At 38.6% G+C, this 23,153-nt stretch overlaps 3 protein-coding genes and 1 long non-coding RNA gene across 7 annotated transcripts; 2 read left to right on the top strand and 2 right to left on the bottom strand.

The window, feature by feature from the left end:
• Positions 1 to 1,880: 1,880 nt before the first annotated feature.
• Positions 1,881 to 6,899, bottom strand: LOC110849525 (kynurenine 3-monooxygenase). Its single transcript, XM_022096946.2, has 11 exons — positions 6,722 to 6,899; positions 5,533 to 5,602; positions 5,259 to 5,455; positions 4,850 to 4,898; positions 4,364 to 4,448; positions 4,109 to 4,298; positions 3,927 to 4,037; positions 3,116 to 3,256; positions 2,959 to 3,045; positions 2,321 to 2,635; positions 1,881 to 2,081 (listed from the first exon to the last, which is right to left on the bottom strand). The coding sequence occupies exons 1-11, from the start codon at positions 6,749 to 6,751 to the stop codon at positions 1,941 to 1,943; spliced, it is 1,416 nt and encodes a 471-aa protein (XP_021952638.1). The 5' UTR covers positions 6,752 to 6,899; the 3' UTR covers positions 1,881 to 1,940.
• A 611-nt stretch (positions 6,900 to 7,510) lies between these two features.
• Positions 7,511 to 8,928, top strand: LOC110849534. The gene is made up of 3 exons (XM_035846207.1): positions 7,511 to 8,364; positions 8,444 to 8,558; positions 8,675 to 8,928. Exons 1-3 carry the CDS (start codon positions 8,158 to 8,160, stop codon positions 8,725 to 8,727), a joined length of 375 nt encoding a protein of 124 aa, XP_035702100.1. The 5' UTR covers positions 7,511 to 8,157; the 3' UTR covers positions 8,728 to 8,928.
• A 1,672-nt stretch (positions 8,929 to 10,600) lies between these two features.
• On the top strand, positions 10,601 to 11,834 carry LOC118435639. Its single transcript, XR_004834935.1, has 3 exons — positions 10,601 to 11,009; positions 11,088 to 11,142; positions 11,257 to 11,834. It is a non-coding gene; the product is annotated as an uncharacterized LOC118435639 (long non-coding RNA).
• On the bottom strand, positions 11,606 to 22,192 carry LOC110859616 (A-kinase anchor protein 13). Of its 4 annotated transcripts, none has more exons than XM_022108585.2 (12): positions 20,504 to 22,192; positions 17,481 to 17,775; positions 17,061 to 17,354; positions 15,974 to 16,484; positions 15,629 to 15,865; positions 15,073 to 15,531; positions 14,836 to 14,993; positions 14,659 to 14,762; positions 14,427 to 14,581; positions 14,147 to 14,347; positions 13,787 to 14,064; positions 11,606 to 13,710 (listed from the first exon to the last, which is right to left on the bottom strand). In XM_022108585.2, exons 2-12 carry the CDS (start codon positions 17,762 to 17,764, stop codon positions 12,660 to 12,662), a joined length of 3,732 nt encoding a protein of 1,243 aa, XP_021964277.1. In that variant the 5' UTR covers positions 17,765 to 17,775; positions 20,504 to 22,192; the 3' UTR covers positions 11,606 to 12,659. The 4 variants fall into 4 exon arrangements, with proteins under 4 accessions (XP_021964277.1, XP_021964290.1, XP_021964272.1 ...); XM_022108598.2 differs by lacking the exon at positions 20,504 to 22,192 and adding an exon at positions 18,408 to 18,533; XM_022108580.2 differs by lacking the exon at positions 20,504 to 22,192 and adding an exon at positions 17,863 to 18,401.
• Between the last annotated feature and the right edge of the window lie 961 nt (positions 22,193 to 23,153).

Raw genomic sequence — 23,153 nt, 5'->3', positions numbered from 1 at the left:
TCTTGACCCCTGGCAGAGTCAGGGTCAAAAATCGGGCACGTCCTTTATGCCTCTCTCCCTTCCCTTCTTCTCCCTGAGAAAATCCGATACGAAACCGAGAAGGTATCCGACTTATTAAAAAAAAGGAGTTCTTTTCACATTTTGGGCAACAATTGTACCTTTTTTGTGAAATTTGTCGCGGTAAATTATCACCTAATTTGTATAAAAAAGTGAAACGCTTTAACAGCCATACTTCCGGAACGGAACGCTATAATTGATCGATATGCGAAAGGATTCATCTATTTATTTGTCGTCCAACTTTTTTTGTATCTCGTCCGAAAATTATTTTTCTCATTAGAATCACTGCAGATTTGATTTGCATAGTCGTACATAAGTATTTATTTATTTGCATTATTTGTTGATAAGAATCTTGTGCCAAGTAAATAAACGTAAGCAGCATACATACATACAGCATTCCACGTTTGCTGTTCATGTTACTGGTTGAGATTAAGATGCCGAGTGACATTGCAGTGCAGCCCGAGTTGTAAACTATTCGCTGACATCATGGCTAAATAAATAATTAATCTGGCCAACATCAACGTCACATCGGGAGTACATTCCTCTTCGCAGAATTCAAGCATTAAAATTCCTCATGGATTGGAATCAATCTCTTTCAAAGAGATGTTGTAAATGTAAAAATGAGACACGGATGGATTTTAAATTCATATCGGGGGCTTAAATCTAGCAAATACTTAGGATTTGAAAAGAAGCATCGCTAATGTGAGTGACGAAATGAAGAGGACGAGGAGACAAGTGCGTGTAAAATGTGAGACTAAATATGCACGCAGTTATCAGTATGACCATAATTATTTGTATAAATAGCAATTAATTGTATATATTTATTTGATACGGTCCAGAGACAGGGTTAGTTTTAGGATTGAATGACATTTTTCTAAAAGTCTAGCCAGGACGGATGTTGTCAATATTTTGAAAAAAGTAGTGACGTATTTATTCAAATAATGAAATCATGGCACGCAAAGTGTTTATAAATAACAGGACACGAAAGTGTCAAATTTAGAGTAGAAAATTGAATGGTGAAGTTGATTTTCCAATCCATTCGCTCGACATGGTTGACGGTGTCAGTTTGCGTGTGGTCATCGTCATGTTACATTTAACATAGTACGAAGCTAAAATGCGAACTCATTTAAGTAAATGAATGATTTAAGCATGTTTAGCTAATAAATTTAGATAAACTGGTGATGGAATCAGTAAAAGTTACAACGGGGTAAAGAAAATGAATAACTTGTTAAACTTGCATCTGAATTTTATTTAAGATTTTTTTTATGAATTCTATAATCTAGGACTCAATGTATCATCGTCAAAATTAGAATATTTTTAATTATTTCTCGGTTCTGGGAATTTATTTTAAAATTTTGGACGACAAATTTGTAGAGCACGACGTTGCAAATTTTTTTAGACATATACTCCAGATTTTGACGGTGTCTGAAGATCTCAAGTTTAAGAAGCCTTCAGAAAAATTGGAACTCGTCGAAACTGCCTTAAAAAAACTCAACGCTATTCTATTAATCAACTCACTAATTACAAATTTTTCGTCCAGAATTTTAAAATAAATTTCCAGAGGTGAGAAATATTAAAAATCTGCTGATTTTGACAGTTTTGGTGATGAGTAGTCAAGTCCTTAATTAATAAAAACTTCAATCAATCAATCAATCAATCAATCCTACGCTAATGAAATGTATCACGGTCACTATCCTGCAAAGCTTAATGTTCCCCCCTGTTGTCACACCTTCCGCGGCCACTGTTTGCAAAATATGATTTTGTAATCGATAATACAAACGCATACATTAGAAAGCATTTAGATGTTTGTCTAACCTCATAAATACTTCAAATTTAGCTTTTTATTTTACTTTTCAAAATTGTTCAAAATTTGCTGTTTCCATTCATAATTTTTGTTGTAACATTTCCCGTCCCCATTTGACTACCAAGTCTGTCAACGATTCCCTCTGGTATCTCGAAACCAAGTAAGTTGCAACAGAGGCTCCCACCGCGACAGTCATGTAAGCATACATTTTGGAAATTACCTGCAAAACCGAAGCCAAGAAGTAATTAAAATATTTAATCAGGATGTAGTATTATTCACGCCAGACGTTTGTACATAATCCCCGAGAAAATTTTGCAAGGTTTGATAAACTAGGGACAAAATTAAGGACTTATCGAAGGGGTACGATTTATGGAGCTTTCGGATTTTGTGCAACTTTGTGCTTAGCGTATAAAGTTTAGAACCTTACAACACGTGGCGTGATTATCACTAATTGCTAACCTTATCCTGCCACTTTTTGTTCTCGATACATTTCGAGTACGGCGTCGCGGAGAAGGTGACACTCGTATAAAGCGGAGTCCACACCTGACCTAGCAACTTGTTCAGCCCGATGTCTATCATCCTTCGCCAGTAATAGCTTTTTTGATTGACCAAGTGTCTCATTTCTTCATAATTGTACATTGCAAGCTCACAAATTGCTTGAGCATCAGAGCTCCTCGCAGTGCTAAATTGCTCCAAATATTTCTCCACGCCAGCACCAGAGGAAAGGTCAGAGTTGGGGATTATTTCTTCCAGGATGAGAATGTCCTCGAATCCCTACGGGACAAGGAAGTAATAACTACTTTAAAATTCAGGTTGTTTTTGGTGTGGAAAGAAATAATGGGGGAATTCATTAGGAGTTCCCATGTCCGCATCGCAAAATCAATTTGACAAAAGTGCGAACTAAATTCTAGCCTCGAAGATGCGCAAATGAATTTTCAAGCCAAACTTTTTTGCGAACTTGATGCCCTATTTTTTGCTAACGGTGCTAACGATTCGGACTTGTAATGAACTTCTCAATAACAGTCAGCGTGTTTTTAATCAATAAGAAAATTGTGGATAAATTGCTTCTATACTAAATTTTTCCCTCCTTATCTTACCGCATTCATTCCCTGCCCATAAAACGGAACCATTGCATGAGCCGCGTCTCCGACAAGGACAGCTTTCCCACCGTTCATGGGACAACACTGAAAGTTGAATAGTTTTGTACAATTTTTTCTGCAAATATGTAACAATGTCGTAGGTGGGGAAACCTACCGAAATAGAAATCAGGGTGGATGGCTTCGTCGTTAAAAAATCATGACACAAGTTTTTCCTCCCCAACAATGGAACAGCGTCGGGGAACTGGCCGTCGAAGAAAGTGAGGACTTTCTCTTCCGTGTTGAGCGTGTCAAATATCTGCATATGCACCAGGGTTCGGAAAAACCCAGGGTTTTAATAAAAAATTATAAAACCCATGGGTTTTAATGGGTTTTACCATGTTAGTTGGGTTTTATTTGGGTTTTAATGGGTTTTAATGGGTTTTATTGGGTTTTAATGGGTTTTAATGGGTTTTATTGGGTTTTAATGGGTTTTATTGGGTTTAAATGGGTTTTATTGGGTTTTATTAGTTTTAAGTAATAACTTCACAAAAATAATTCGGAATTTGTATCTATTCGGAAATTATTTTTGTTTTATAACACTTGAAATCTGTGATGCTAAAGGATGGAGTCAATTGTTGATTTGTTCCGAATTTTCATATATTAGAATAGTAATGAAATAAACTGCTTTAGAATGAATTGAGATAACGTCTTCTAATGTATGGGAGATGTATTTAACTTTTAGAATGTAGTTTTAAGGTAAAATTCAATTAAAACCCAATAAAACCCATTAAAACCCTAATAAAACCCACTTAACATGGTAAAACCCAGTGGGTTTTATTCCTTTACAACCCATTAAAACCCAATAAAACCCAATAAAACCCAACCCATTAAAACCCAGGTCGGAATACCCTGATATGCACATTTAATTTTTACTAATTGCTATACGTATTCTAAGGTGAAAACTGATTCACGGAGGAAAACTACACCTCGAAAGGCATGAAGAGTGTCACGGTGAAGGATCCGTCCAGATTTGGGAGGGCGATAAGCATGAATCTGTCTCTCGGCCAGATGTGGAGATGATTCTTTTCCAATGCAAACTGAAAATTGAGATGATTTTTGAGAATTCTTTTTGCATTTTTAAATACTGTCCCCATTTGTCCCCACGAACCTCTCCTTTGTCCGTGGCAGGAATGTAGAGCTCGATGTAGCCGTGCTGGATATACTTTTGGCTGAAATTGGTCATTGGGCGCTTGAGCAGGGTTTGTCGCAGTGCAGAATGTGCCCCGTCCGCGCCAATAATTAAATCGCTGCGTTTCTCAACTAGCGTTTCCTCTTCGGAAGAATCATCATCCTTTTTTCTAAAAGGCAAAGAAAATTATCCTCACTTTCTGAATGCATTATAATGGCATTAATTGTTCATTACCTAAACTTGGCTAAGCCTTTACCGGCATCGGCATCAATCAGTTTGCAGTTAAAGTTCACGCTTACATTGGGCAGTGCGGCAGCTTCTGTGGGTCAAGAGGTTAAGGTCATAGTCAAAACATGGTATTGGGGAACTCTATGAAAAGGATGTGATTTCTTGATTTGAAAAAATAATAAGGCAAATGAAATGAAATTTGCGAAGTTATTTGTAACTTTCTAAATATCAACAGGTTATGTTTTCAAATCAGGCTTCCCGATATCAACCAGCAAGTATGTAACTTTTCATATAAACCTGTAAGATTCCAATTTTAAAAAAATCTGTTACATAATTATTAGTATTAACAAATTGTGTGGATAGATATGAATTATGCAAAAACTTTGCACAATTTTCCAATCAAAATTTTTCTCGGAAGATTACTCACTTGCAGTTTGATATTCTTGATAATAATAAGTATTTTAAAATGGCATTACTGCGTAAGAAACCCACCTTGCAGCAGAAGCTCATTCAGGTAACGTCTACTCACAGAATAAATGCACTGTGGAAAATTGAAGAGTGGATAAGCATTCAGTTACATAATATCATTTGCATATCAAATAACTATGACAGGTCGTATGCCCTTTGGCAATGTTTTTTGTAAGTCGATAAACTTAGAGGTAAAAAACAAAATTCCAAACTAAAAAAATATTTTCAGCCCCAAAATATAACTCGACCAGTGAAAACACAAAATACGAATTGTCATTTTTTGACGACCTCATAATTACTACACAAGTATAATACGTAGCAGAGGTTAACGCTGACAAATTTTTCGTCCCAATGTTGAAGGGATAGGAAATCAGGTTTCTCGGCGGCGCATACAAAATTCTACCGGCGTTGACCTCTGACACGTGGCACCTACTTGATTAGCGACAGGGTCGTAGAGGACAGCTTTGACGGACCCATTCTGCCCGTGAAGCATCCTCCCGCGCATGGGGATCGCCTTGGAGAGGACGAGCTCCTCCAGACCTGCGCGCCTCAGCGTCGCCCGACCTCGATTCGACAAGGCGAGATTAATACTCCGACCGCGCAGCAGTTTCCCCGCGGCACTGTTGGGATCTGATTTTGTTCAAGGACAGAGAAACCAATATTAAAGTCATCATGGTCAGCTAGGTCAAAAAATTGGGTGATCAAACCTGGACGCGACTCGTAGAGTTGGACCTTGTGACCCTTCTGGCCAAAGATGCACGCAGCCAGGGAACCCACCTGAAGAAAGCAAGCATTTTTAGCTGAAATATTTACATACGAAAAATTGGATGACATCAATTTGCATGAAATGCGCCACAAGAGAGTACATGAAAATGTTAAATATTTATTTACAGATTTACAGATTCTTATCATTTGTACATATTTACAGTATATCAATGCCATAAAATTTCGGTTTAGCTAACCCTCATAAAATTTATGATACTCAAACAATAAATATGAACAGATTTTTATCCGCTAATTAAGGATGAGCAGGATACCGTTTGTTAGTACTCGTAATTAAATTATTGCTACAGATTTTATCAGAGATTTACTTTTAATTGGGGACTTGTGCAGAATGGGTGTGACCATTTTCTGCTGGCTACAATCACCCTTTGATCTCGCGATGGACGACCAAAGGCCAAAATCCATCGCGTCCTTTACGCATGGCCTTAGGTAACTTCCATTGTGTGTATTTAATACCACTAAATGAGTACAATTGTTAATGGTGGTGAGTGGAAAACTGGAGATCACCACTCTGCCGGCACGTAGCCTTTAATCTTATCGATAACGTCATCATGCAAAAGTTCAGTGTCGGTCAATTTTAAAAGGAAGCTTATGTACAAAATTGAGTCGTTATGAGCATAATAATTTTGAGATGAAATTATTCCAGCCAATTATTGAAGTAAATTATAAATTGATTTTGTTAAATAGATCGGTTTTCACGGTTTCATATTTTGTATGTGAGCTTAAGAAATAATCGACCCGAAATATTTAAACCTTGTGAATATATTGAAAATTATGGACATTCGTTTCCGAAAATGTTTTGCGAAATAAAAACATTGATTTGGGTGAAGCACATACATATGCAAACTTCTTACCAGACCAAGTTCTCATTCTAATGCGAACTCAGACTTGCGACTTTTTCAAAGTTTTGCAATACAATTCTAAATTCTAACTGTATTGCAAAACTTGGAAAAATTCGCAAGTTTTTGAGACTAGATTTTGAGTACTCATTAATTATCCACTTTGTCACATTTCTAAATATCACTTAACCTCAACCTATCCCCACCATTTTTACCTTAACATTGCCCTATTTTAATTGTCCAACTAACTATTCACCTTGTTAAACTAACTTACCAGGCCACCGCCAACAATAGTGATTTCCATTATGCAAATTAGTATCAATGGATTGAGAACAAAATCACTCCAGGACGGGATCAGCACGACTGGTGAATAAACCAGAAATCGAATCACTATATGCTCAAAAAATTAATTCTCAGCGTTGAGTGAGAGCTAAGTTTTGATAAGAGCCCATCCGTCACTCATCAGCACCATTGACCATATAGGAACTTGTCAGTGGATAGATACTGGTTTTGGAGGATAATATGGAATTATGTCATACACTTGAAACAAGAGAGTTGTTTTTGTGTGTACCCCAAAAAGTTGTCCAAGAAATTTCTTTGGTTGACATGAATGATTTCAGACTACAGATTATGAAGTAACGAAGTCAAGTAAGTTAGTTCAGTTGTTAACGTAGGATTAGGTGACTCATCGTCATAGGTCTAAAAATCTGAACATTTTTATGCATTTCTCCGTTCTGGGAATTTATTTTTAAATTCTATCAGATCCATTGGTAGACCAGGTCAGTACCAATTTATTAAAAATATGCACTCTAGATTCTGACAAGTTTTGACGGAGGAGACCAAAAAAGAGTGAACACCTTCAGAAAAATTGGGTCTCCTCTTTCAAAACTTGTCAGAATCTAGAGTGCATATTTTTAATAAATTGGTACTGACCTGGTCTACCAATGGATCTGATAGAATTTAAAAATAAATTCCCAGAACGGAGAAATGCATAAAAATGTTCAGATTTTTAGACCTATGACGATGAGTCACCTAATCCTACGTTAAGAAAGATCGCATGTGTATGTACATATTGATAATTTTTATATTCCGTAACGTCCACCTCACTAACATTACTTTGGCTAATTTGCTTTGGAGGACACTTATACGATACAATTGCTTAAATAGAAATTTAAAGTTTGGAGTATTAATTTATGAATGAAATTGCTTAATTTAGTTAGTGACGGTGATGATGACTATAAAACAGGTGTAAAATTTAAGTGGGTACAAATGCTTAAATGTGAGGTTAGGTTTTGGAGCCATGAACTCCTAAAAATATAATTTCCGAACAGGGAAATTCGTTGCCTTCGAAATGCAAAACTCGTGTAAAATCCAGTCTAGTGTCAACCTTACTTTTCACAAAATATATATGCATCATCACTACAATCTGATCAAAACGAGGAGAAAGTGAGATTCCACGATAATCATGGAGTCGCATTTTCCCCACATTTGCTACTCTCACCACCACCACCACACCACTAATCCTCTCCCATATATGAGCGATCTTGTAGGATGTGCTATTCCATGATCCTCTCCATAACCAACAACGAGTAAAGTACAGAAAGTCTCACTTTCCTCCTTCTTGCCGAGATCTTCTCCTGCTTTCCACTCTGCACAACAACCACTGCCAACCACCAGAGAAATGCACAGGAATCGGTGCTGGCTGAGCTGATGCCTGGCTGGACAGCCAATCCCGTCGCAGTAAATCTGCCAGAAGAAGAAGAAGAAGAAGCCGGCATCATCCAGCCTCGCACGTGCTGCAAACTTCTCACTCGTCAGTTTCTTCGTCTCGACAAACAACTCTGCACTTGTTCTACTAATTTCCTGCTCCAGAAGAAAATTTTACCCGTCCTTGGAAATTGGAGGATTGTTCTCAAGGTATTGTTCATCGAATAATAGTAAATAGGTAGTAAAGTCCATTAATAGTTGAAGATAATTGTGGGTTGGCATATTTTAGGAAAATGGGGAACGGAATCGAGCGGTGGGAGGATTCTCCCAGCGAAGACGAGGACGAGCCAGAGCCAGAACTCCCTCCAACTTTTTCACGAGACGTGAGGAACGACAATTTGCATGTAAGTTTTGTTTTTACTAGGATTTGTTTAGCTTAAATTTGATGCGTGGTTTTGAAACTAATTTTTCGAACGGGTTTAATTTTTGTGTTTTTATATGCAATTTTACTTGCTTCCAGACCCTGACTGGTGTGCTGGCCGACGAACAGCGAAAAATGCGAGAGGAAGATAAACGCTTGGCCAAGAAGTGCAAAAAACTGGAGAAAAGAGCTGCAAAGAAAGAGAAAAAGAAAGAATCTAAGAAGAAGTAAATTTCTACTTGAAAATTCAAATTTACAATTTTTTTGTTAATTTTTTAAATTTGAAATTTGAAGCGATCTTTTATAATATTGTGCTGAAAGCAAATTAAAACTCAGTTCCTAAATCAATTGAATTATACTTGTCTCCTTTATTTATTCACCTCTTTTGTGATTAATCATCATCATTAACATAAAAAATGACTAAAATGTAGTTTCGATGTCAAGTAGTGGATTAGTTGCGAGTCGGCTATTTATATTTAAGTATCTAAAGTTAACTTATACATGTGGCATGATATTGACACCCATTCATTCATTCTTGTAACAACAACAAATACCAATAACTTAGAGGTTAAGATTATTATTTGCAATTATCACTTGGTTTAAAGTTAACTGTACAGCGTGAGGGATATTTATCATCGGTAATCATTAATTTGTGGTCTGGTTTATATTTTGGTTAGTGACGATGATAATGATATTTAATGGAAATGATAATGATAATGATATGGATGGATAAAAAACACGGAATGTCTTTAAATACTTTTGTGCGCATCACCACAAACACAAAACACAAAATTTCTGAAATTTCCTCTACAAGAACAAAATTTTTTCCCCGTCATCCTCTCTCTGTCCGAAGAAGGGGTGTTGGTGTTGATGATACTGCGTTTCCTGACCGGGGGTCGTCTAGCTTGCTGCTGTTGTGAAAACTGTTGTTGCACGCTGCTTGACATTGAAACTGGAGAACTTAGAGGTAAAAAACAAAATTCCAAACCGAAAAAAAATTTTTCAGCCCCAAAACGTAACTGGACCAGTGAAAATACAAAATACGTAATTTTTTCTGACCTAATAATTACTGCACAAATTTAATACGTAGCAGAGGACAACGCCGAGAAATTTTTCGTTCCAATGATGAAGGGATAGAAAATCAGGTTTCTCGGCGGCGCAAATTAGTATCAATGGATTGAGAACAAAATCACTCCAGGACGGGATCAGCACGACTGATGAATAAACCAGAAATCGAATCACTATGCTCAAAAAATTAATTCTCATCGTTGAGTGAGCCAAATTCTGATAAGAGCCGACCCGTCACTCATCAGCACCATATACGAACTTGTCACTGAATGGATACTGGTTTCGGAGGATAACATGGAATTATGTTATACACTTGGAACCTTGGAACAATAGAATTGTTCTTATGTACCCCAAATAAGTTTCCACGAATTTTCTTTGGCTGAAATGAATGATTTCAGACTTCAGATTATGAAGTAATAACGAAATCAAGTTACTTCAGTTGTTAAGAAAAATCGCATGTGTACATATTGATAATTTTTATATCATGTAACTTCCACCTCACAAACATTACTTTGGCTCATTTGAACACTTATTCGGTACAATTGCTTAATTTAGTTGTGACGATGATGATGACTATAAAAAGGTATAAAATTTAAGGGGTACAAACGCGTAAATGTGAGCTTAGGGAACATTCATTTGAATTCATGAAATCCTAAAAATGTAATTTCTCCAAGGCAATTAATGGAAAGGAGTGAAAAACATGTCTCATCGGCAATCACTTTTTTGCTGGGTGCGGTTTTTGGCCGTCATCCCCACACGGTTAGCATTTTCATACTTCGGCGCAACCCTCCTCCTCGCGTGGTCATCTTCCACGGACCCGTATCTACTGGGCAGCATAATTTTGGCAAGCAGGCAAATATGCAAAACTCGTGTAAAATCCAGTGATCTATAATCTCAACTCACATTTCACAACATATATCGTAGAATGTGATCAAAACGCGAGAAAGTGAGATTCCATAAAAACCATGGAGTCGCGTATTCCCCACATTCTCCTGAGACACCATCATGCATCACCACCAACCTCACCACTAATCCTCTCCACACATAACTCCTACACTTACGACTAAAGTCTCACTTTTCTCCTTCTTGTATGTACTTTCGAGATGTAGTGCCTGCAAACCACCACAAACGACCACCAGAGAAATGCAGAGGAATCGGTGCTGAGCTGATGCCTGGCTGGACAGCCAATCCCGTCCCAGTAAATTGCAGAAGAAGCCGGCATCAGTCTCACACGTGAAAACTTTTCACTCGTCCGTTTGACCCTTTCGACACAACAAGTCTACTGCACTTCTTGCCACTATTTGTTCTCTACCACCGGACATTTCTACTCGTTCTTTACGAATAACTTGGAAAAGTGCTCTTGAAGGTATTGTTCATTGGAAATTATAAATATATAGCAAAGTTCATTAATAGTTGAAAATAATTGTGGGTTGTCATATTTTAGAAAGATGCCAAAGGAACCAAAAAATTGGTTAACTATGAGTAAAGCAGAACAGCGGGTAAGTTTTTTTACTGGGATTTGTTTAGCTAAAATTATGATGCGTGGTTTTTAAATTAATTTTTCGAGTGGGTTTAATTTTTGGGTCTGTATATGAAATTTTCCTTGCTTCCAGGCTTTTATTCGTTGTCTGAAAAATAAAGAGCGCAGAATGAAGAAGAAGGTGGGCGCATTGATCAAAGTCATGAAACTACTAGAGAAACTAAAGAAGATTTAAGAAAACAAGTCGTATAATTAAAAATGCACATTATATAATATAAACTCCTCCACTTCTCAGTCCTTAAATCAATTGAATTATACTTGAGAAAATCGCTGCAAAGAAAAAGAAAGAATCTAAGAAGAAGTAAATTTCTACTTGAAAATTCGTATTTACAATTTTTTTGTTAATTTTTTAAATTTGAAATTTGAAGCGATCTTTTATAATATTACGCTGAAAGCAAATTAAAAATCAGTCCTTAAATCAATTGAATTATACTTGTCTCCTTTATTTATTCACCTCTTTTGTGATTAATCATCATCATTAACATAAAAAATGACTAAAATGTAGTTTCGATGTCAAGTAGTGGATTAGTTGCGAGTCGGCTATTTATATTTAAGTATCTAAACTTAACTTATGCATGTGGCATGATATTGACATCCATTCATTCATTCTTGTAACAACAACAAATACCAATAACTTAGAAGTTAAGATTATTATGTACAATTATCACTCGGTTTAAGGTTAACTTTACAGCGTGAGGGATATTTATCATCGTTAATTAATTTGTGGTCTGGTAAAAATGGTCTTTCTACATACACATACGAAGAACTGCTTACTTCCTTGTTAGTACGAAAGTAAATACATGGTCAACTCTTCAACTTCAACGGCAGGTACATGATAACGTTGTTCTTATTGTAAAAGGGAAATTGGATATCTAAATTCTTCCTGATTTTCAATGTCCATCATTTTTTTATACTGAGCACCACCCGTAGCATGAAAAGTGTGTACCAATTGAATAAACGTGGTTGACATAAAATTTTAGATAAAGATAAGCATGGAGTCATTTAATTATTATCGTGTCTTAATTTATCGTAGCTTGAAATACTTTGGAATTATTTTATACAAATCTTTTAATTTTTATTTTTAAATATCATAAAAATTGGCAAGGACACTTTACGGATAAAAAAGGCAAGTTTTTGCATATTTTGGAATGATATGGATGGATGGATAAAAAACACGGAATGTCTTTAAATACTTTGTGCGCATCACCACTGCTAAAAATTAGGTACGTGTTTAGGATAAAAATGGGATAAATTCGTTGTCTTATATTTCCTCGCGATTAGCGGAGTCGAACTAACCAAATTATTACTTAATTTAACATAACTGTCACTCCATCAAAACTAATTCAACTGACTGACATCACCAACACATTGTTAAATTCGTTGTGAATAATTCGTCTGAAGCCTTCTTCTTTTTTTCTTAGCAGAAATAATTTGTCATTTTAAAAACTATTCACTCCTCGTGGTGTAAAATTTCCTCTACAAGAACAAAATTTTTTCCCCGTCATCCTCTCTCTGTCGGAAGAAGGGGTGTTGGTGTTGATGATACTGCGTTTCCTGACCCGGAGGTCGTCTAGCTTGCTGCTGTTGTGGAAACTGTTGTTGCACGCTTGACATTGGGACTGGAGAACTGCCAGCGCGGCGGTGAATTACGGAGGAAAGTCCGTCATTATTTTCGTTGATGTGTCCATTTCTGGGTGGACTGGTATTATTTGGGGCGCTTCCGCCACCACCACCGCCATCCGTGTAGGCATATCTCACCCCACTTTGTGAAACAGGACCGTACAGGAAGGACGAGTTAGACTGCATCCCCACCCTCTGGTTCAAATTGCTGTCTCCTCCTGGGTGGTTATTGTATGAAAATGTCGTCGTGCTTGCACTACTTCTGAGATGATGTTGGTTTGCATTTGACCCTTGTTGTTGTTGTTGTTGTTGATTAGCATCCATTTGGTTTAACATGCTGGATACTGAGCGACTTCCGACGCCACGGGGAAGACTGGACGTCTTATTGTTGCCACCGCCCCCGCTGCCCTCACTAAGGCGGAGTGGGAGGAGTTGCTGAACTTGTTGTTGTTGTTGTTGAGACTGTGACGAATTCCTAGAACTAGAAGAAGCTGCCTTTCCTGGTAGACGGGAAGGGTCGAGGGGTGATGACTGGTTTGTCGCAGAACCGCTGGTCGGTGGGGAGACAACACTTCCTCCTCGGAATGAGCCAACACTTGCATTTCGTTGGGGCACATTATCCGAACAAGAGCTGCTTTTGCCAACTTTGAAGGATGAATTGGACGCTAGAAAGAGGGGAAGTTGCTGCTTTTTAACACCGTTCTGCGCTGGGAGATTGTTATTTGATGGCTTAGAGGAAGCAGATGAGGAGGAATTTGGTGCCGTTGGGAGTGGACGTCGAATAATTTGAGGCGGATTTGTGTTGACTTTATCGCCAGATGAGGTAGACGAGGAGGAGGAAGTCCCTGTCAGAGGGGAAATTGGTTCGTGTGGAAGTCGCATCTGTTTTTGTTGGGCCTCAAGTTTCCTGTCACAAAATAAATTATTTACTAGTAAATGTGTATTTAACCCGTAAGATTTTAATTTTCCAATTAGACAATTACCTGTAAAGCTGCTCTCTTTGTTGTGTAATGTCCTCCTGCTCCTTTTGCAATGTTTGTTTTAAATGCGTCAATTCAGCCTTTTCTCGATCGAGGGCCTCCTTCTGAGACGCCAAGTCTTGGTGGAAGAGCGCTTTTTCGGTCTCCAGTCGCTGCTGGGCTTCTCGCAAATCTTCCATCCTCCTCTGCAACTGGTGGTGGGTCTGGTATACGCTCGGCATGAGTTGAGGAATCATTTGGCTAAACATTTCCCCACAGAGTTGAGAAAGGTGGATAACCATCTACGAGAAAAAATAGTAAAATAATTAATTAATAAATGTTCGGCACAAACTCACTTTTCAATTTAATTTTGTCATGCATTACCTCCATCAACAGCTTGTTATTTGTACATTGTGCCAAATCGAAGGCAGACCTTTGCTGGCTGTCGAAGCCACCAAAGGTATCGGCACGTTTTGGAAGGCCGAGTAGAGCACCGTGCATCCCGTGCTCCCCAACGCAACTTGCACTCCGGTTCACGCTGCTGTTGGCGTTCGCCTCCCAAATGTTCATGACCCGCTGTACCTCCTAAGAAAATATTTACAAAATATAAATTAACGCACTTGCCAACGACCTAGCAAACGAACGGGTATCGAAAGTGTCTCACCGAACAAGTTGAAGACAGAGAATTTAGTAGATCATCTTTTCCTTCAAAGTTACTTGGCACCCAGTGGTACGGTTTTTCCACGTGAAGACTCTCAATAAGCCTGGCCCTGGAACGGAGAGAGGTGAGAAGTTGTCTGTCCTGCTCTTGAAGCTCTTCTGCAATCATGAAGTAAGTCCAATTATAAAATCTGCGTTACATTTCATGTTTCAAATTGTGACTTTAATTTACGTACCGAGAGCCTTCGTCGTTTTAACGTCGGACAAGTCTGTCGAATCAATTTCCTCATCGCCATCGGACCCTGTCTCGGTTTCTTCGACACACTTAGAAATTGCGCTTCTGTAGAAAATTAGTAAATACAAATTGATAAGTATTTGCGCGCATTTTAATATTGATTTTTAAAGGCACTCACCGAATTTCCTCCAGCCATTTCTCCCTATTTGGCGGATGAATAATTTGTAAATCAATCATTTCCGGTTTAGATGTTCCTGTCCCAAGAACTAAAAACAAGGACGAAGTTTGGCCCGCATTTTCTCGCACGATTAAGTTATTCAGCATAACGATCCCCGGCTAGAAAATAGTACACAAATTATTTCATCCATTCCTACAAAATTTTGTTAACAAGTATTTTATATTCAGAAAAACTTACCGGTGAAACAAAGTGAAACTTTAAACTAATTTCTTGTGTAAAAATGAGCGAGTCAGTTAGAATGAATACGGTGCATGGAATATTCCTATTCGCCGGCGCTCCTCCACCAGGATTTGAGTTCCTGTTGCAATTTACGATCGCCTGTCCTTGAAATAGGAGCCTTCGCGATGGAAGGGAAACGATGTCGTCTCTTCCGCGCCGCCTCTGTCCCACCATTGTGAAAGACTTGGGGTCGATTCGGTTACAAACTTCGAGCAGCCGCTGTCTCTGCGCTACCCTCTGGTCAACTTTGGAAATGAGGTCGCGAGAGAAGCCAAGCGCCTTTTGTATCTGGTCCCTCTCTTGTGGAGTCGCGTTTAGACTCGTTTTTAAAATGGGCTCGATCAAGAGAGGGTATTTCGTTATGCGCTGCGCCACGAGAAGGAGACATTCTCGTACGTTTTTCCTTCCCAGAAGACTCTGCAAAAAAATTCAAAAATTTTGAATATAATTTAGTGCTACATTCGCAACATATGGTGGTTGGTTGCGTGAATGTGAATGGACACTTATTCCTCACCTCCTTATCCCACGAGGCCACAAGACTAGCAAACTTTGTATCTTTAATCAGGCTCTTGAATATATCAAGAGATTTGGTATGGGACGCGCAGAGCAAGCCGTACAGACGGATCATCAAGTGGTACTGCTCCGTCGTGAACTGGTCGATCAAAATATCCGTGAGGGAGTCCATTGGTTGTCCCAATTCTCTAAATTTTAGCTGTCGTTCACGCATCCGTCTCAGGAATGAAAAGTGAACCTTAAAACAAGAAAAGTCATACATAAGAAATTTTCATATTTTTCTAAACATTTTTATTTAAAGTGAGGCAAGTCACGCCAAAACTCGTGACCTTGCCTAGCGACTTACCTCGAGAAGCTTGTTCAGCTCTGGAAACAGAAGTCGGGCATCTCTCGCGAAGCCATATTTCTTCATATCTCCAACGAACAAGTGTTGCATGAGGGCGAGCGTTAAGCAGTGGTGCTTTTCTGTGAGAATGAGCTCGTACATGTGCTCCTGTCTCTTGACCTCCTTGTCCTCCAGCCGCGAGACGACTTCAGGACTCATGGAAAGCGCCCAGCACTCGGCGTCGGAATCCTGCAGTCCTAACGAAGGGTCGAACAAGGCGGCGAAGGCGAGCGACTGTGACGGGTTAGACCCGTTGATGGAGGAGAGCGACGAGGACGTCGTTATCATACCAACGCCATCCATCTTATTCGCGAAGCGGGGTCCGGATGGGACCAGGTTTGACTTGGATTTGTGCTTCCTCCGAAAAAAGCTGCGTTTTGAACTGTGTTGATGTGCGTCAGATTGGACGCGGTGTTGGGATTTTTGGTAGAGTTCGTGCTGTGGTCCGACTCCTCCCACGGTAGAGATGAAACTGAAAGCGCAGAAATAATTATTTGTTACAAGTTGGAACAAAATTCGCAAATTGGTCGCAATGCTGCGATTCTGACACTGGACTGCTTTTAACTAAACTAGGCGGGGGCACATACATGGACTCTCGTACAAAACAGCCGAGTGGCACGATAATACAAGTTGCAACAGGTTGGATAACTAACTAAATTACCTAAACGACTATATATTGACTAACTCGTCGTCATTATAAATCCTTCTCCAGCACCAGGCCAGGAGTTATCTCTCTCTCTCTCCCTCGTTTATCGCTATCTATATAAGTAATATGTACATTCGGGCAGCAGCATAAAATCCAGATTGATAATAAATAACTCTTTGCCATAATATGATACATACAAATATGTATGAATGACTCGTGTCAGTAATTCCACATCGTGAAAATTCATCGAATTGGCCAACTATCTACAAATATTGGTTAGTGATACTGAACGAGGTGCATAAAAGTCAGGTTGCAAATATTATTATTATTTATTCGCAATTTGCTCCCACGACTCGGCCGAATGACCCAGACTTTTAGAGATGATGGATGGAAAAAACTTACTACTGTGTCACGGAAGGAGTGGAGATTGATTTGTGTAGATAACCAGACCCACTACTTCCGCCGTGCGAGGCCCGTAGAGCGGTGCGGATAAAGTCGTTGGAGATCAGACCAGACGTGACAGCCTCTTTTTTTAAAGTCTTTTCCAAATGACCTATGACCTGGGAGGCGCGCCCGACGCCGGCACGACCAGCAACGCAACAAGATTGAACGAGGGGACATTTAGAGGGACATCCATTACATTTTTCGTGATGATTTCCGTCCACACATTCGACTCCCAGGCTGCTCAAGCTTGTGCTGAAAGAGAGAATAATTACGCTTAGATATTTTTGCAACTTCTGAGTGATTTACATATGTATGTGCTATAACATTTGATCATGAAATTCGCAATGATTTTCCTTCACACTATGAATTTAGACTCACCTCCTCCTAAAACTGCCCGTAGTACCAACGCCACCCGGCACTACGCTTTTAATCCCGTCGACCACATCGATACCCGACGAGGGATGTGACGAGTTGTTGTTGTTTGGAATTTCATGCTGGAGGAGGGGATCGATTTCGAGGAGGGTCAAGTCTGGACAAGAGTTGGCGATGGACAGTAATTCAAACTGGCTCTCGAGAACGTCACCCTCCTCGTCTTGGCCATCCAGGCGGGGCAGAGTTTGCGACTTTAGCGAAGACTCCAGGCGCTGCTGACCAGCCAGCATCCTCTTCACTTCTGGGGAATCAGGACAAAAAATTTAATGAAAAATGCCCACACAATTTCTCTACAAGTGTTACAACCCGGTTAAAGATAATTACTAACTTTTTAACTGCCCACTACACTTACTGGCAGCGTATTCTATGAAAACTACCGACATTTTGGTACTTTTTTTAACTAGAAGGAACAATTCTGATAAATCGATCACAACAACTCAGTCGTCCCACAACGATGTCAACTATAATCACTTTTTCCCCATTATTAATCTTGCCAGGGATCCTGGAGCTTATTATTTTTATGACAAGACTGCATTCCAATCAAATGTCGTCACACGCACGCGACAAACCTTCACGAGAGAAGAAAGAACCCAGTGTTTCCCGGAAATGACACGGATTTATTGACAAACAATTGGGTCTAATAAACTCTTTTGCTGCCTGGATATACCAATACTCGATCTAACCATGAATGGATAATGGGTAATAGATATACTCTTAATTTGCTACCATTGTGGTTTGGAATTTGACTCCATGTCACGGCTGAACTGACAAGGTGTATGTATTACCGTCGAAAGCAGCAGCAGCAAAATAACCAATTTCGTCCAAATTACAATTTTACACGAGAATCAGGAAGCATTTACCAAACTTTCTTACAAGATAGAAATTGGAGCTGGACTGGGTTCCGTTTATAGAAAATGTGGACAAGCAATTTTTGTCACAATTACAATTAGAATAACTACCGCAGACAGACTGTAAATCTTGCTCGCACCGTTCCCATCTCGTAATCTCAGGTTGCCAGCTAACTGTTCAGATTTACAAATGAATAGATGGGGGCAAACGCAAAGAATACGAGTAAGAATTTTTATTAAATGTAAAAAAAATCTGGAATTAAGTTGTTCCAAGTGGCTGTAATACCAGCACTATCTTTAACAAATTATCTTGGTAATTATGCTCACAAAAAAATTAAATTGCATTTTTTAAAATTTTGATACCATTTAATTTTATGCACAAAAAACTCATGTTAGATGTGTTGGTCCCCTGTAGCAAGCGAAGTGGAGTTTTCAATGCTTGCAAGTGTGCTGGCACCTTGGTCGCACCGCTTATGGACCGGTGCGAGCAAGATTTATTCTCTGCCGCAGAGACCATACGTTTGCAATTATGAAGCTGTGATGGCATGATTTGACTTTGGTTTATGGATGTGTGATCATTGATTTCATTTTCGGCTTCATCAGAATAACAAGAACACAACAGTGAACAGAACAGAACAGACCGTCCATATTGTGCAATATTATGTGCTAGACGATCTAGTAAAAGAGAGATATTTGAATATTTATGGATAAATTTCCCTGCGATGGATCTGCATTATTTACATCATCATCAACTCGAGTCAATAATACACTGACATTTTATTATCCATGATGATGATGATATTTGCAATATGTGATGAATATTATATGGTCGCCTTTTTTAGTTATTCCTCGGAATTCCACAACATTTGGTGGATGACGACATTTATTCACATTTAGTATGTCGTTATGCATGCATATATATACTATCCCCGTACTTAGGCTTTGCACCTCATTTGCATAAATCTCAATAGCCCATTTTCGGCGATACGAGCTTTCCATGTTGAATAAACTCTATGGCTCTCGCGAATGCGTTAAAATATGCAAATGAGGTGCAAGGGCTGAGTGCGAGGATAGTACCGATGATGATGATATCGTCATTAATTTGGGTGATTATTGTACGAATAGATATGCTAATTAGACACGTATGTAAGTACAGGTACGTTACATATCATGTCCAGGAGTGGCTTGTCAAATTGAGATTTAAATTCGTCACTTTAATAAATGTGTACCAAATGTTGAGGATTATTGGATATCAATATTTACACAGACTTTTAGAGATAAGTAAGTAGTGAGAGTGCATGTGAGGAGAGGACAATAAAATATTGGTACTACTATTTATTATTGTCCTGCCTGTCCTGTCCTGTTGTGTGTACTTGATTCGTCATCAAAGTCCAGTTTACTTTACCGAGTCACACTAATTAACCTAAAATGAAAACTGATACCCTACTATTTTTATCAGTTATCAACTAGTTTATATGGATAAATGTGTCATTGTCTGTCACCTCCTCCTACATTTGAATATATGTATCATGACACCAATAAAAATGAAAACATGACCTTTTCGCTTTCTTTTCCTACTCAAAAAAGATAAACTTATCATAAACCATGAACTTATCATGAACCATGAACTTGACCTGGGTGGATTAAAGCTCATTCATACATTAACAGAGGTCATTTATTTATACAAATATTTAGTTCGGGTTGGTCCTTATTATAATAATTTTAATTAATACCCACATCTTTCAATTCTGAGAAAAAAAGTGAGATAACAAGATTTTTTCGGTCACCACACCACACCACCAACCAAACCACCACCAACCATCATTAAAATTAAACGGTACCTTTGCAACAACGACTTGTTGCAAATAATTTCGCTTACTTTTCCTTCTGTCGTTACGTTACTCTTAGGTTTACCAAAAACTAACAACGACTGACACCATAATTTCACTATACATTCTTTCTTTTTTTGTACGAACAAATCCATACTTTTTACGTAGGAAACCGAAAAGCGGATCACACAGATCACACACACACAGCCACTGTTCTACACTTCCTTAACCATAATATTTAATAATGTGCGGTGGGTGGGAGTATTATCACAAAAAATTGACCTTATCTTACCTCGAGATTATTGGTGTTGATCCCAACAGTGGTGGTCATATCATGGGGGCGAAGACGATAAAATAAAATCAAGAGTTGAACCACAAAATGGACGGATTAACTTTCGATTGTATTTATAAGCATATTTTTTTCCACACTCCAGCAGAGTTCTTCTCAGGAGGAAATGACAGCTTGCAAAAATATATCAACCGTCAAGTCAGTTCAATATTTTCTTCCGGTTTATTTTATTACGCACAAAAAATGGTTTATTGTTGTTGAAGGACGGCAACGGTCGTTATTAAACTTTGTTTGTTTCTTTTTACTTTTGAGCAAAATATTTTGAAATATTTTGATTACTTTGGTCCCTCACGGAAAAAGTACACCTGTTTTTACTAAAGGTAACGTCACCCTGATGGCACCAGTCAGGCCGAAAAACTTGGCAGCAATGACCAATACTTTGCTGTCATCAGCACTCTTCTACCACCACCACCACAGCACGATCGTAAAATTCTTCTTCTTCTTTTTACCAGAAGGTGTTATTAGTTCTTGTCTTAATAACTGCCAATATTACGTAATTTGGCTTCAGTAGTCACTGAACGGACGACTGGACGGATGAGTAATAACAAGAATCCAGCAAGGTGAATGGAACTCTTGAGGCAAAAACGTCCCTCTGGACAATCAATATTAACTTAACGCACTACATAGAATAAATAATTATTAATCACAGCATTTAACCTCTAATAACGTACGTACACACGTATTGCAATGACTGATGACTAACTAACTGTCTTTTGTTATTGTTTTCGTTGTGCAAGTTTCGTCTCGTCGTCGTCTTCTTACCCTTCGAGACAGATAAGAAGACACACCTCGATAACGCCACCAATACTTGACTTTTAACTACTTAATAGCAATAAAACGATAACAACCAGCACAAACAAAGAGGAGAACGACGTCGTCCAAGAAAAATTTCGAATTATGATCAACTTAATATCATCACTGCCTCCCTATTTTTTATTATTACATAAAATGTAACGAAACCAAGTTAACTCACAGTTTGAAAGGTAACGTTATACGGCCTACTTAATAATACTTAATACAATCCAATCCACTTTTATTGTGTGTATCTCTCTCTCTCCTTAACTTCTTCTTCTCCCATGCCGCAATAACAATATTGGCTCTTTAGTTAGTTAAGTTAACTAAGTACATGATGCAGGTAAGTAAAACTGGTCGAAAAGTTGAAGCCTCAGCCTCAACCCCCTCAGCCTCAACGCTACACTATTTTACCTTTTATTGTACTTATTTCACCACCAACCACCACGAGCAGAGCAGAGCAGCAAGCAACCAACCATACTTTTTTATTTTGCTAAATAACACACAGAAAACCTTATGCCATTGCCTTTTACAAAGTTAAACAACACTTAAATTCTTCTTCTTCCACTCCTCTAGCAGCCCGAGGATGATAATAATTCTGCCCAAACCAAACCACCACCTCCAAATATCTCATGCATGCCAAGTTCTGCACTTTGAATTCGCACTACTTTAGGCTCAAGTGCCAAAAATTGGTCCCATGAACAACAAACCCCTCGTCCTCATGAATTCCAAAATTTTAAACCTTCCTTACGACATTTAGCTATCTATGTGGCTCTCTGCTAAGTTGATAATTTATTCGCTGGGACGGATTTGGTCGTCGTCGTCGTCGTCGTCGTCGAGGGATTATAATTATGATGATCGAGGTGTGCAGTGTAGGGCATATGTAATACGACGATACGGTTAAACTTTTAGGATTGACTTGATTTCAGAGGGTGGCAAAGGATACGTAGATACATATGTAAGTTTCCATTGCATGCATTTTACATTGCAGGCAGCACAACATTCCTTCTTCTTCTTTTACTTTTGTTCGACCAAAATCCAATCCAATCCGTTGTTTTTCATCGTCGTCATTCCGTCCGTGGAGTGAATGGGCAGGTAAAAAGGAAGGTAAATCCAACCACCAAACTTACACATGTACATATTCTCTCTCGTTACAACAGGATTGATGCAATACATTTGTGGATGGCGATACAGTTTTTACTTGCTTGCTCAGTCCTACTGACTGCATGAGAAGAACGACTTCAACGATGATATGGACGAAAAAGCAGGAGATGTCTGTGTATTAAACAAGTCTTAAAACTTTTACGAGAAAAGAATTGAATAGGGATAAGGTGGTGGTGGTGATGGTTTCGAATATTAGGCCGCCCCCATAAGCTTGGCTGCTTAATAAGCAACTTGACAAAATACGGCATGCACATACATATCTAGTGCATACCTGGCTTATTTCCTATACAGAATCCTATGTAAAGGTGAATGGGAAGGTGAGGAAAATGAGAAATTTGCCGTTAATGGGATAGCATAACTTTTAATCATATTTATTCCTTGTCCACCGATGGTTAATAAGGACTTGGTTGGTTGTTGTTGTTTGTTTGTACCAATTTTTGTCGATGCCAATTAAATCAAGGGCACATAAATTAAATTACCTGGGTAGAAAACATGACAGTGGGAACGTTTATTAAGCAGGTGTATGTACTGTTTTATTTATAATTAGAGAACGATATTATACATACACTTTAGTTGTATTGTGTGTATGTAAAAGAAGTCCTACATATGAATATTAATGTTAGCGTCGATTCTTCCA

The sequence above is a fragment of the Folsomia candida genome, unplaced genomic scaffold, assembly GCF_002217175.1.
Source record: "Folsomia candida strain VU population unplaced genomic scaffold, ASM221717v1 Fcan01_Sc001, whole genome shotgun sequence".
NCBI lineage: Eukaryota > Metazoa > Arthropoda > Collembola > Entomobryomorpha > Isotomidae > Folsomia > Folsomia candida.
This window is presented reverse-complemented; position numbering and strand designations above follow the sequence as displayed.

What these genes read in the sequence shown, in the direction of transcription:
- LOC110859616 (XM_022108580.2), bottom strand. Translation starts at nt 17,917, where the DNA reads ATGTCGGTAGTTTTCATAGAATACGCTGCCAGTAAGTGTAGTGGGCAG. An exon ending in ACTCCTTCCGTGACACAGTA is followed by an intron (nt 16,485 to 17,060) that starts GTAAGTTTTTTC and finishes CTGCGCTTTCAG; the next exon opens with TTTCATCTCTACCGTGGGAG. An exon ending in TGGCCTCGTGGGATAAGGAG is followed by an intron (nt 15,532 to 15,628) that starts GTGAGGAATAAG and finishes ATTTTTTTGCAG; the next exon opens with AGTCTTCTGGGAAGGAAAAA.
- LOC110849525 (XM_022096946.2), bottom strand. Translation starts at nt 6,751, where the DNA reads ATGGAAATCACTATTGTTGGCGGTGGCCTG. An exon ending in AAAGGCTTAGCCAAGTTTAG is followed by an intron (nt 4,299 to 4,363) that starts GTAATGAACAAT and finishes TTTGCCTTTTAG; the next exon opens with AAAAAAGGATGATGATTCTT. An exon ending in CTGCCACGGACAAAGGAGAG is followed by an intron (nt 4,038 to 4,108) that starts GTTCGTGGGGAC and finishes CTCAATTTTCAG; the next exon opens with TTTGCATTGGAAAAGAATCA.
- LOC110849534 (XM_035846207.1), top strand. Translation starts at nt 8,158, where the DNA reads ATGCCTGGCTGGACAGCCAATCCCGTCGCAGTAAATCTGCCAGAAGAA. An exon ending in ATTGGAGGATTGTTCTCAAG is followed by an intron (nt 8,365 to 8,443) that starts GTATTGTTCATC and finishes GGCATATTTTAG; the next exon opens with GAAAATGGGGAACGGAATCG. An exon ending in TGAGGAACGACAATTTGCAT is followed by an intron (nt 8,559 to 8,674) that starts GTAAGTTTTGTT and finishes ACTTGCTTCCAG; the next exon opens with ACCCTGACTGGTGTGCTGGC.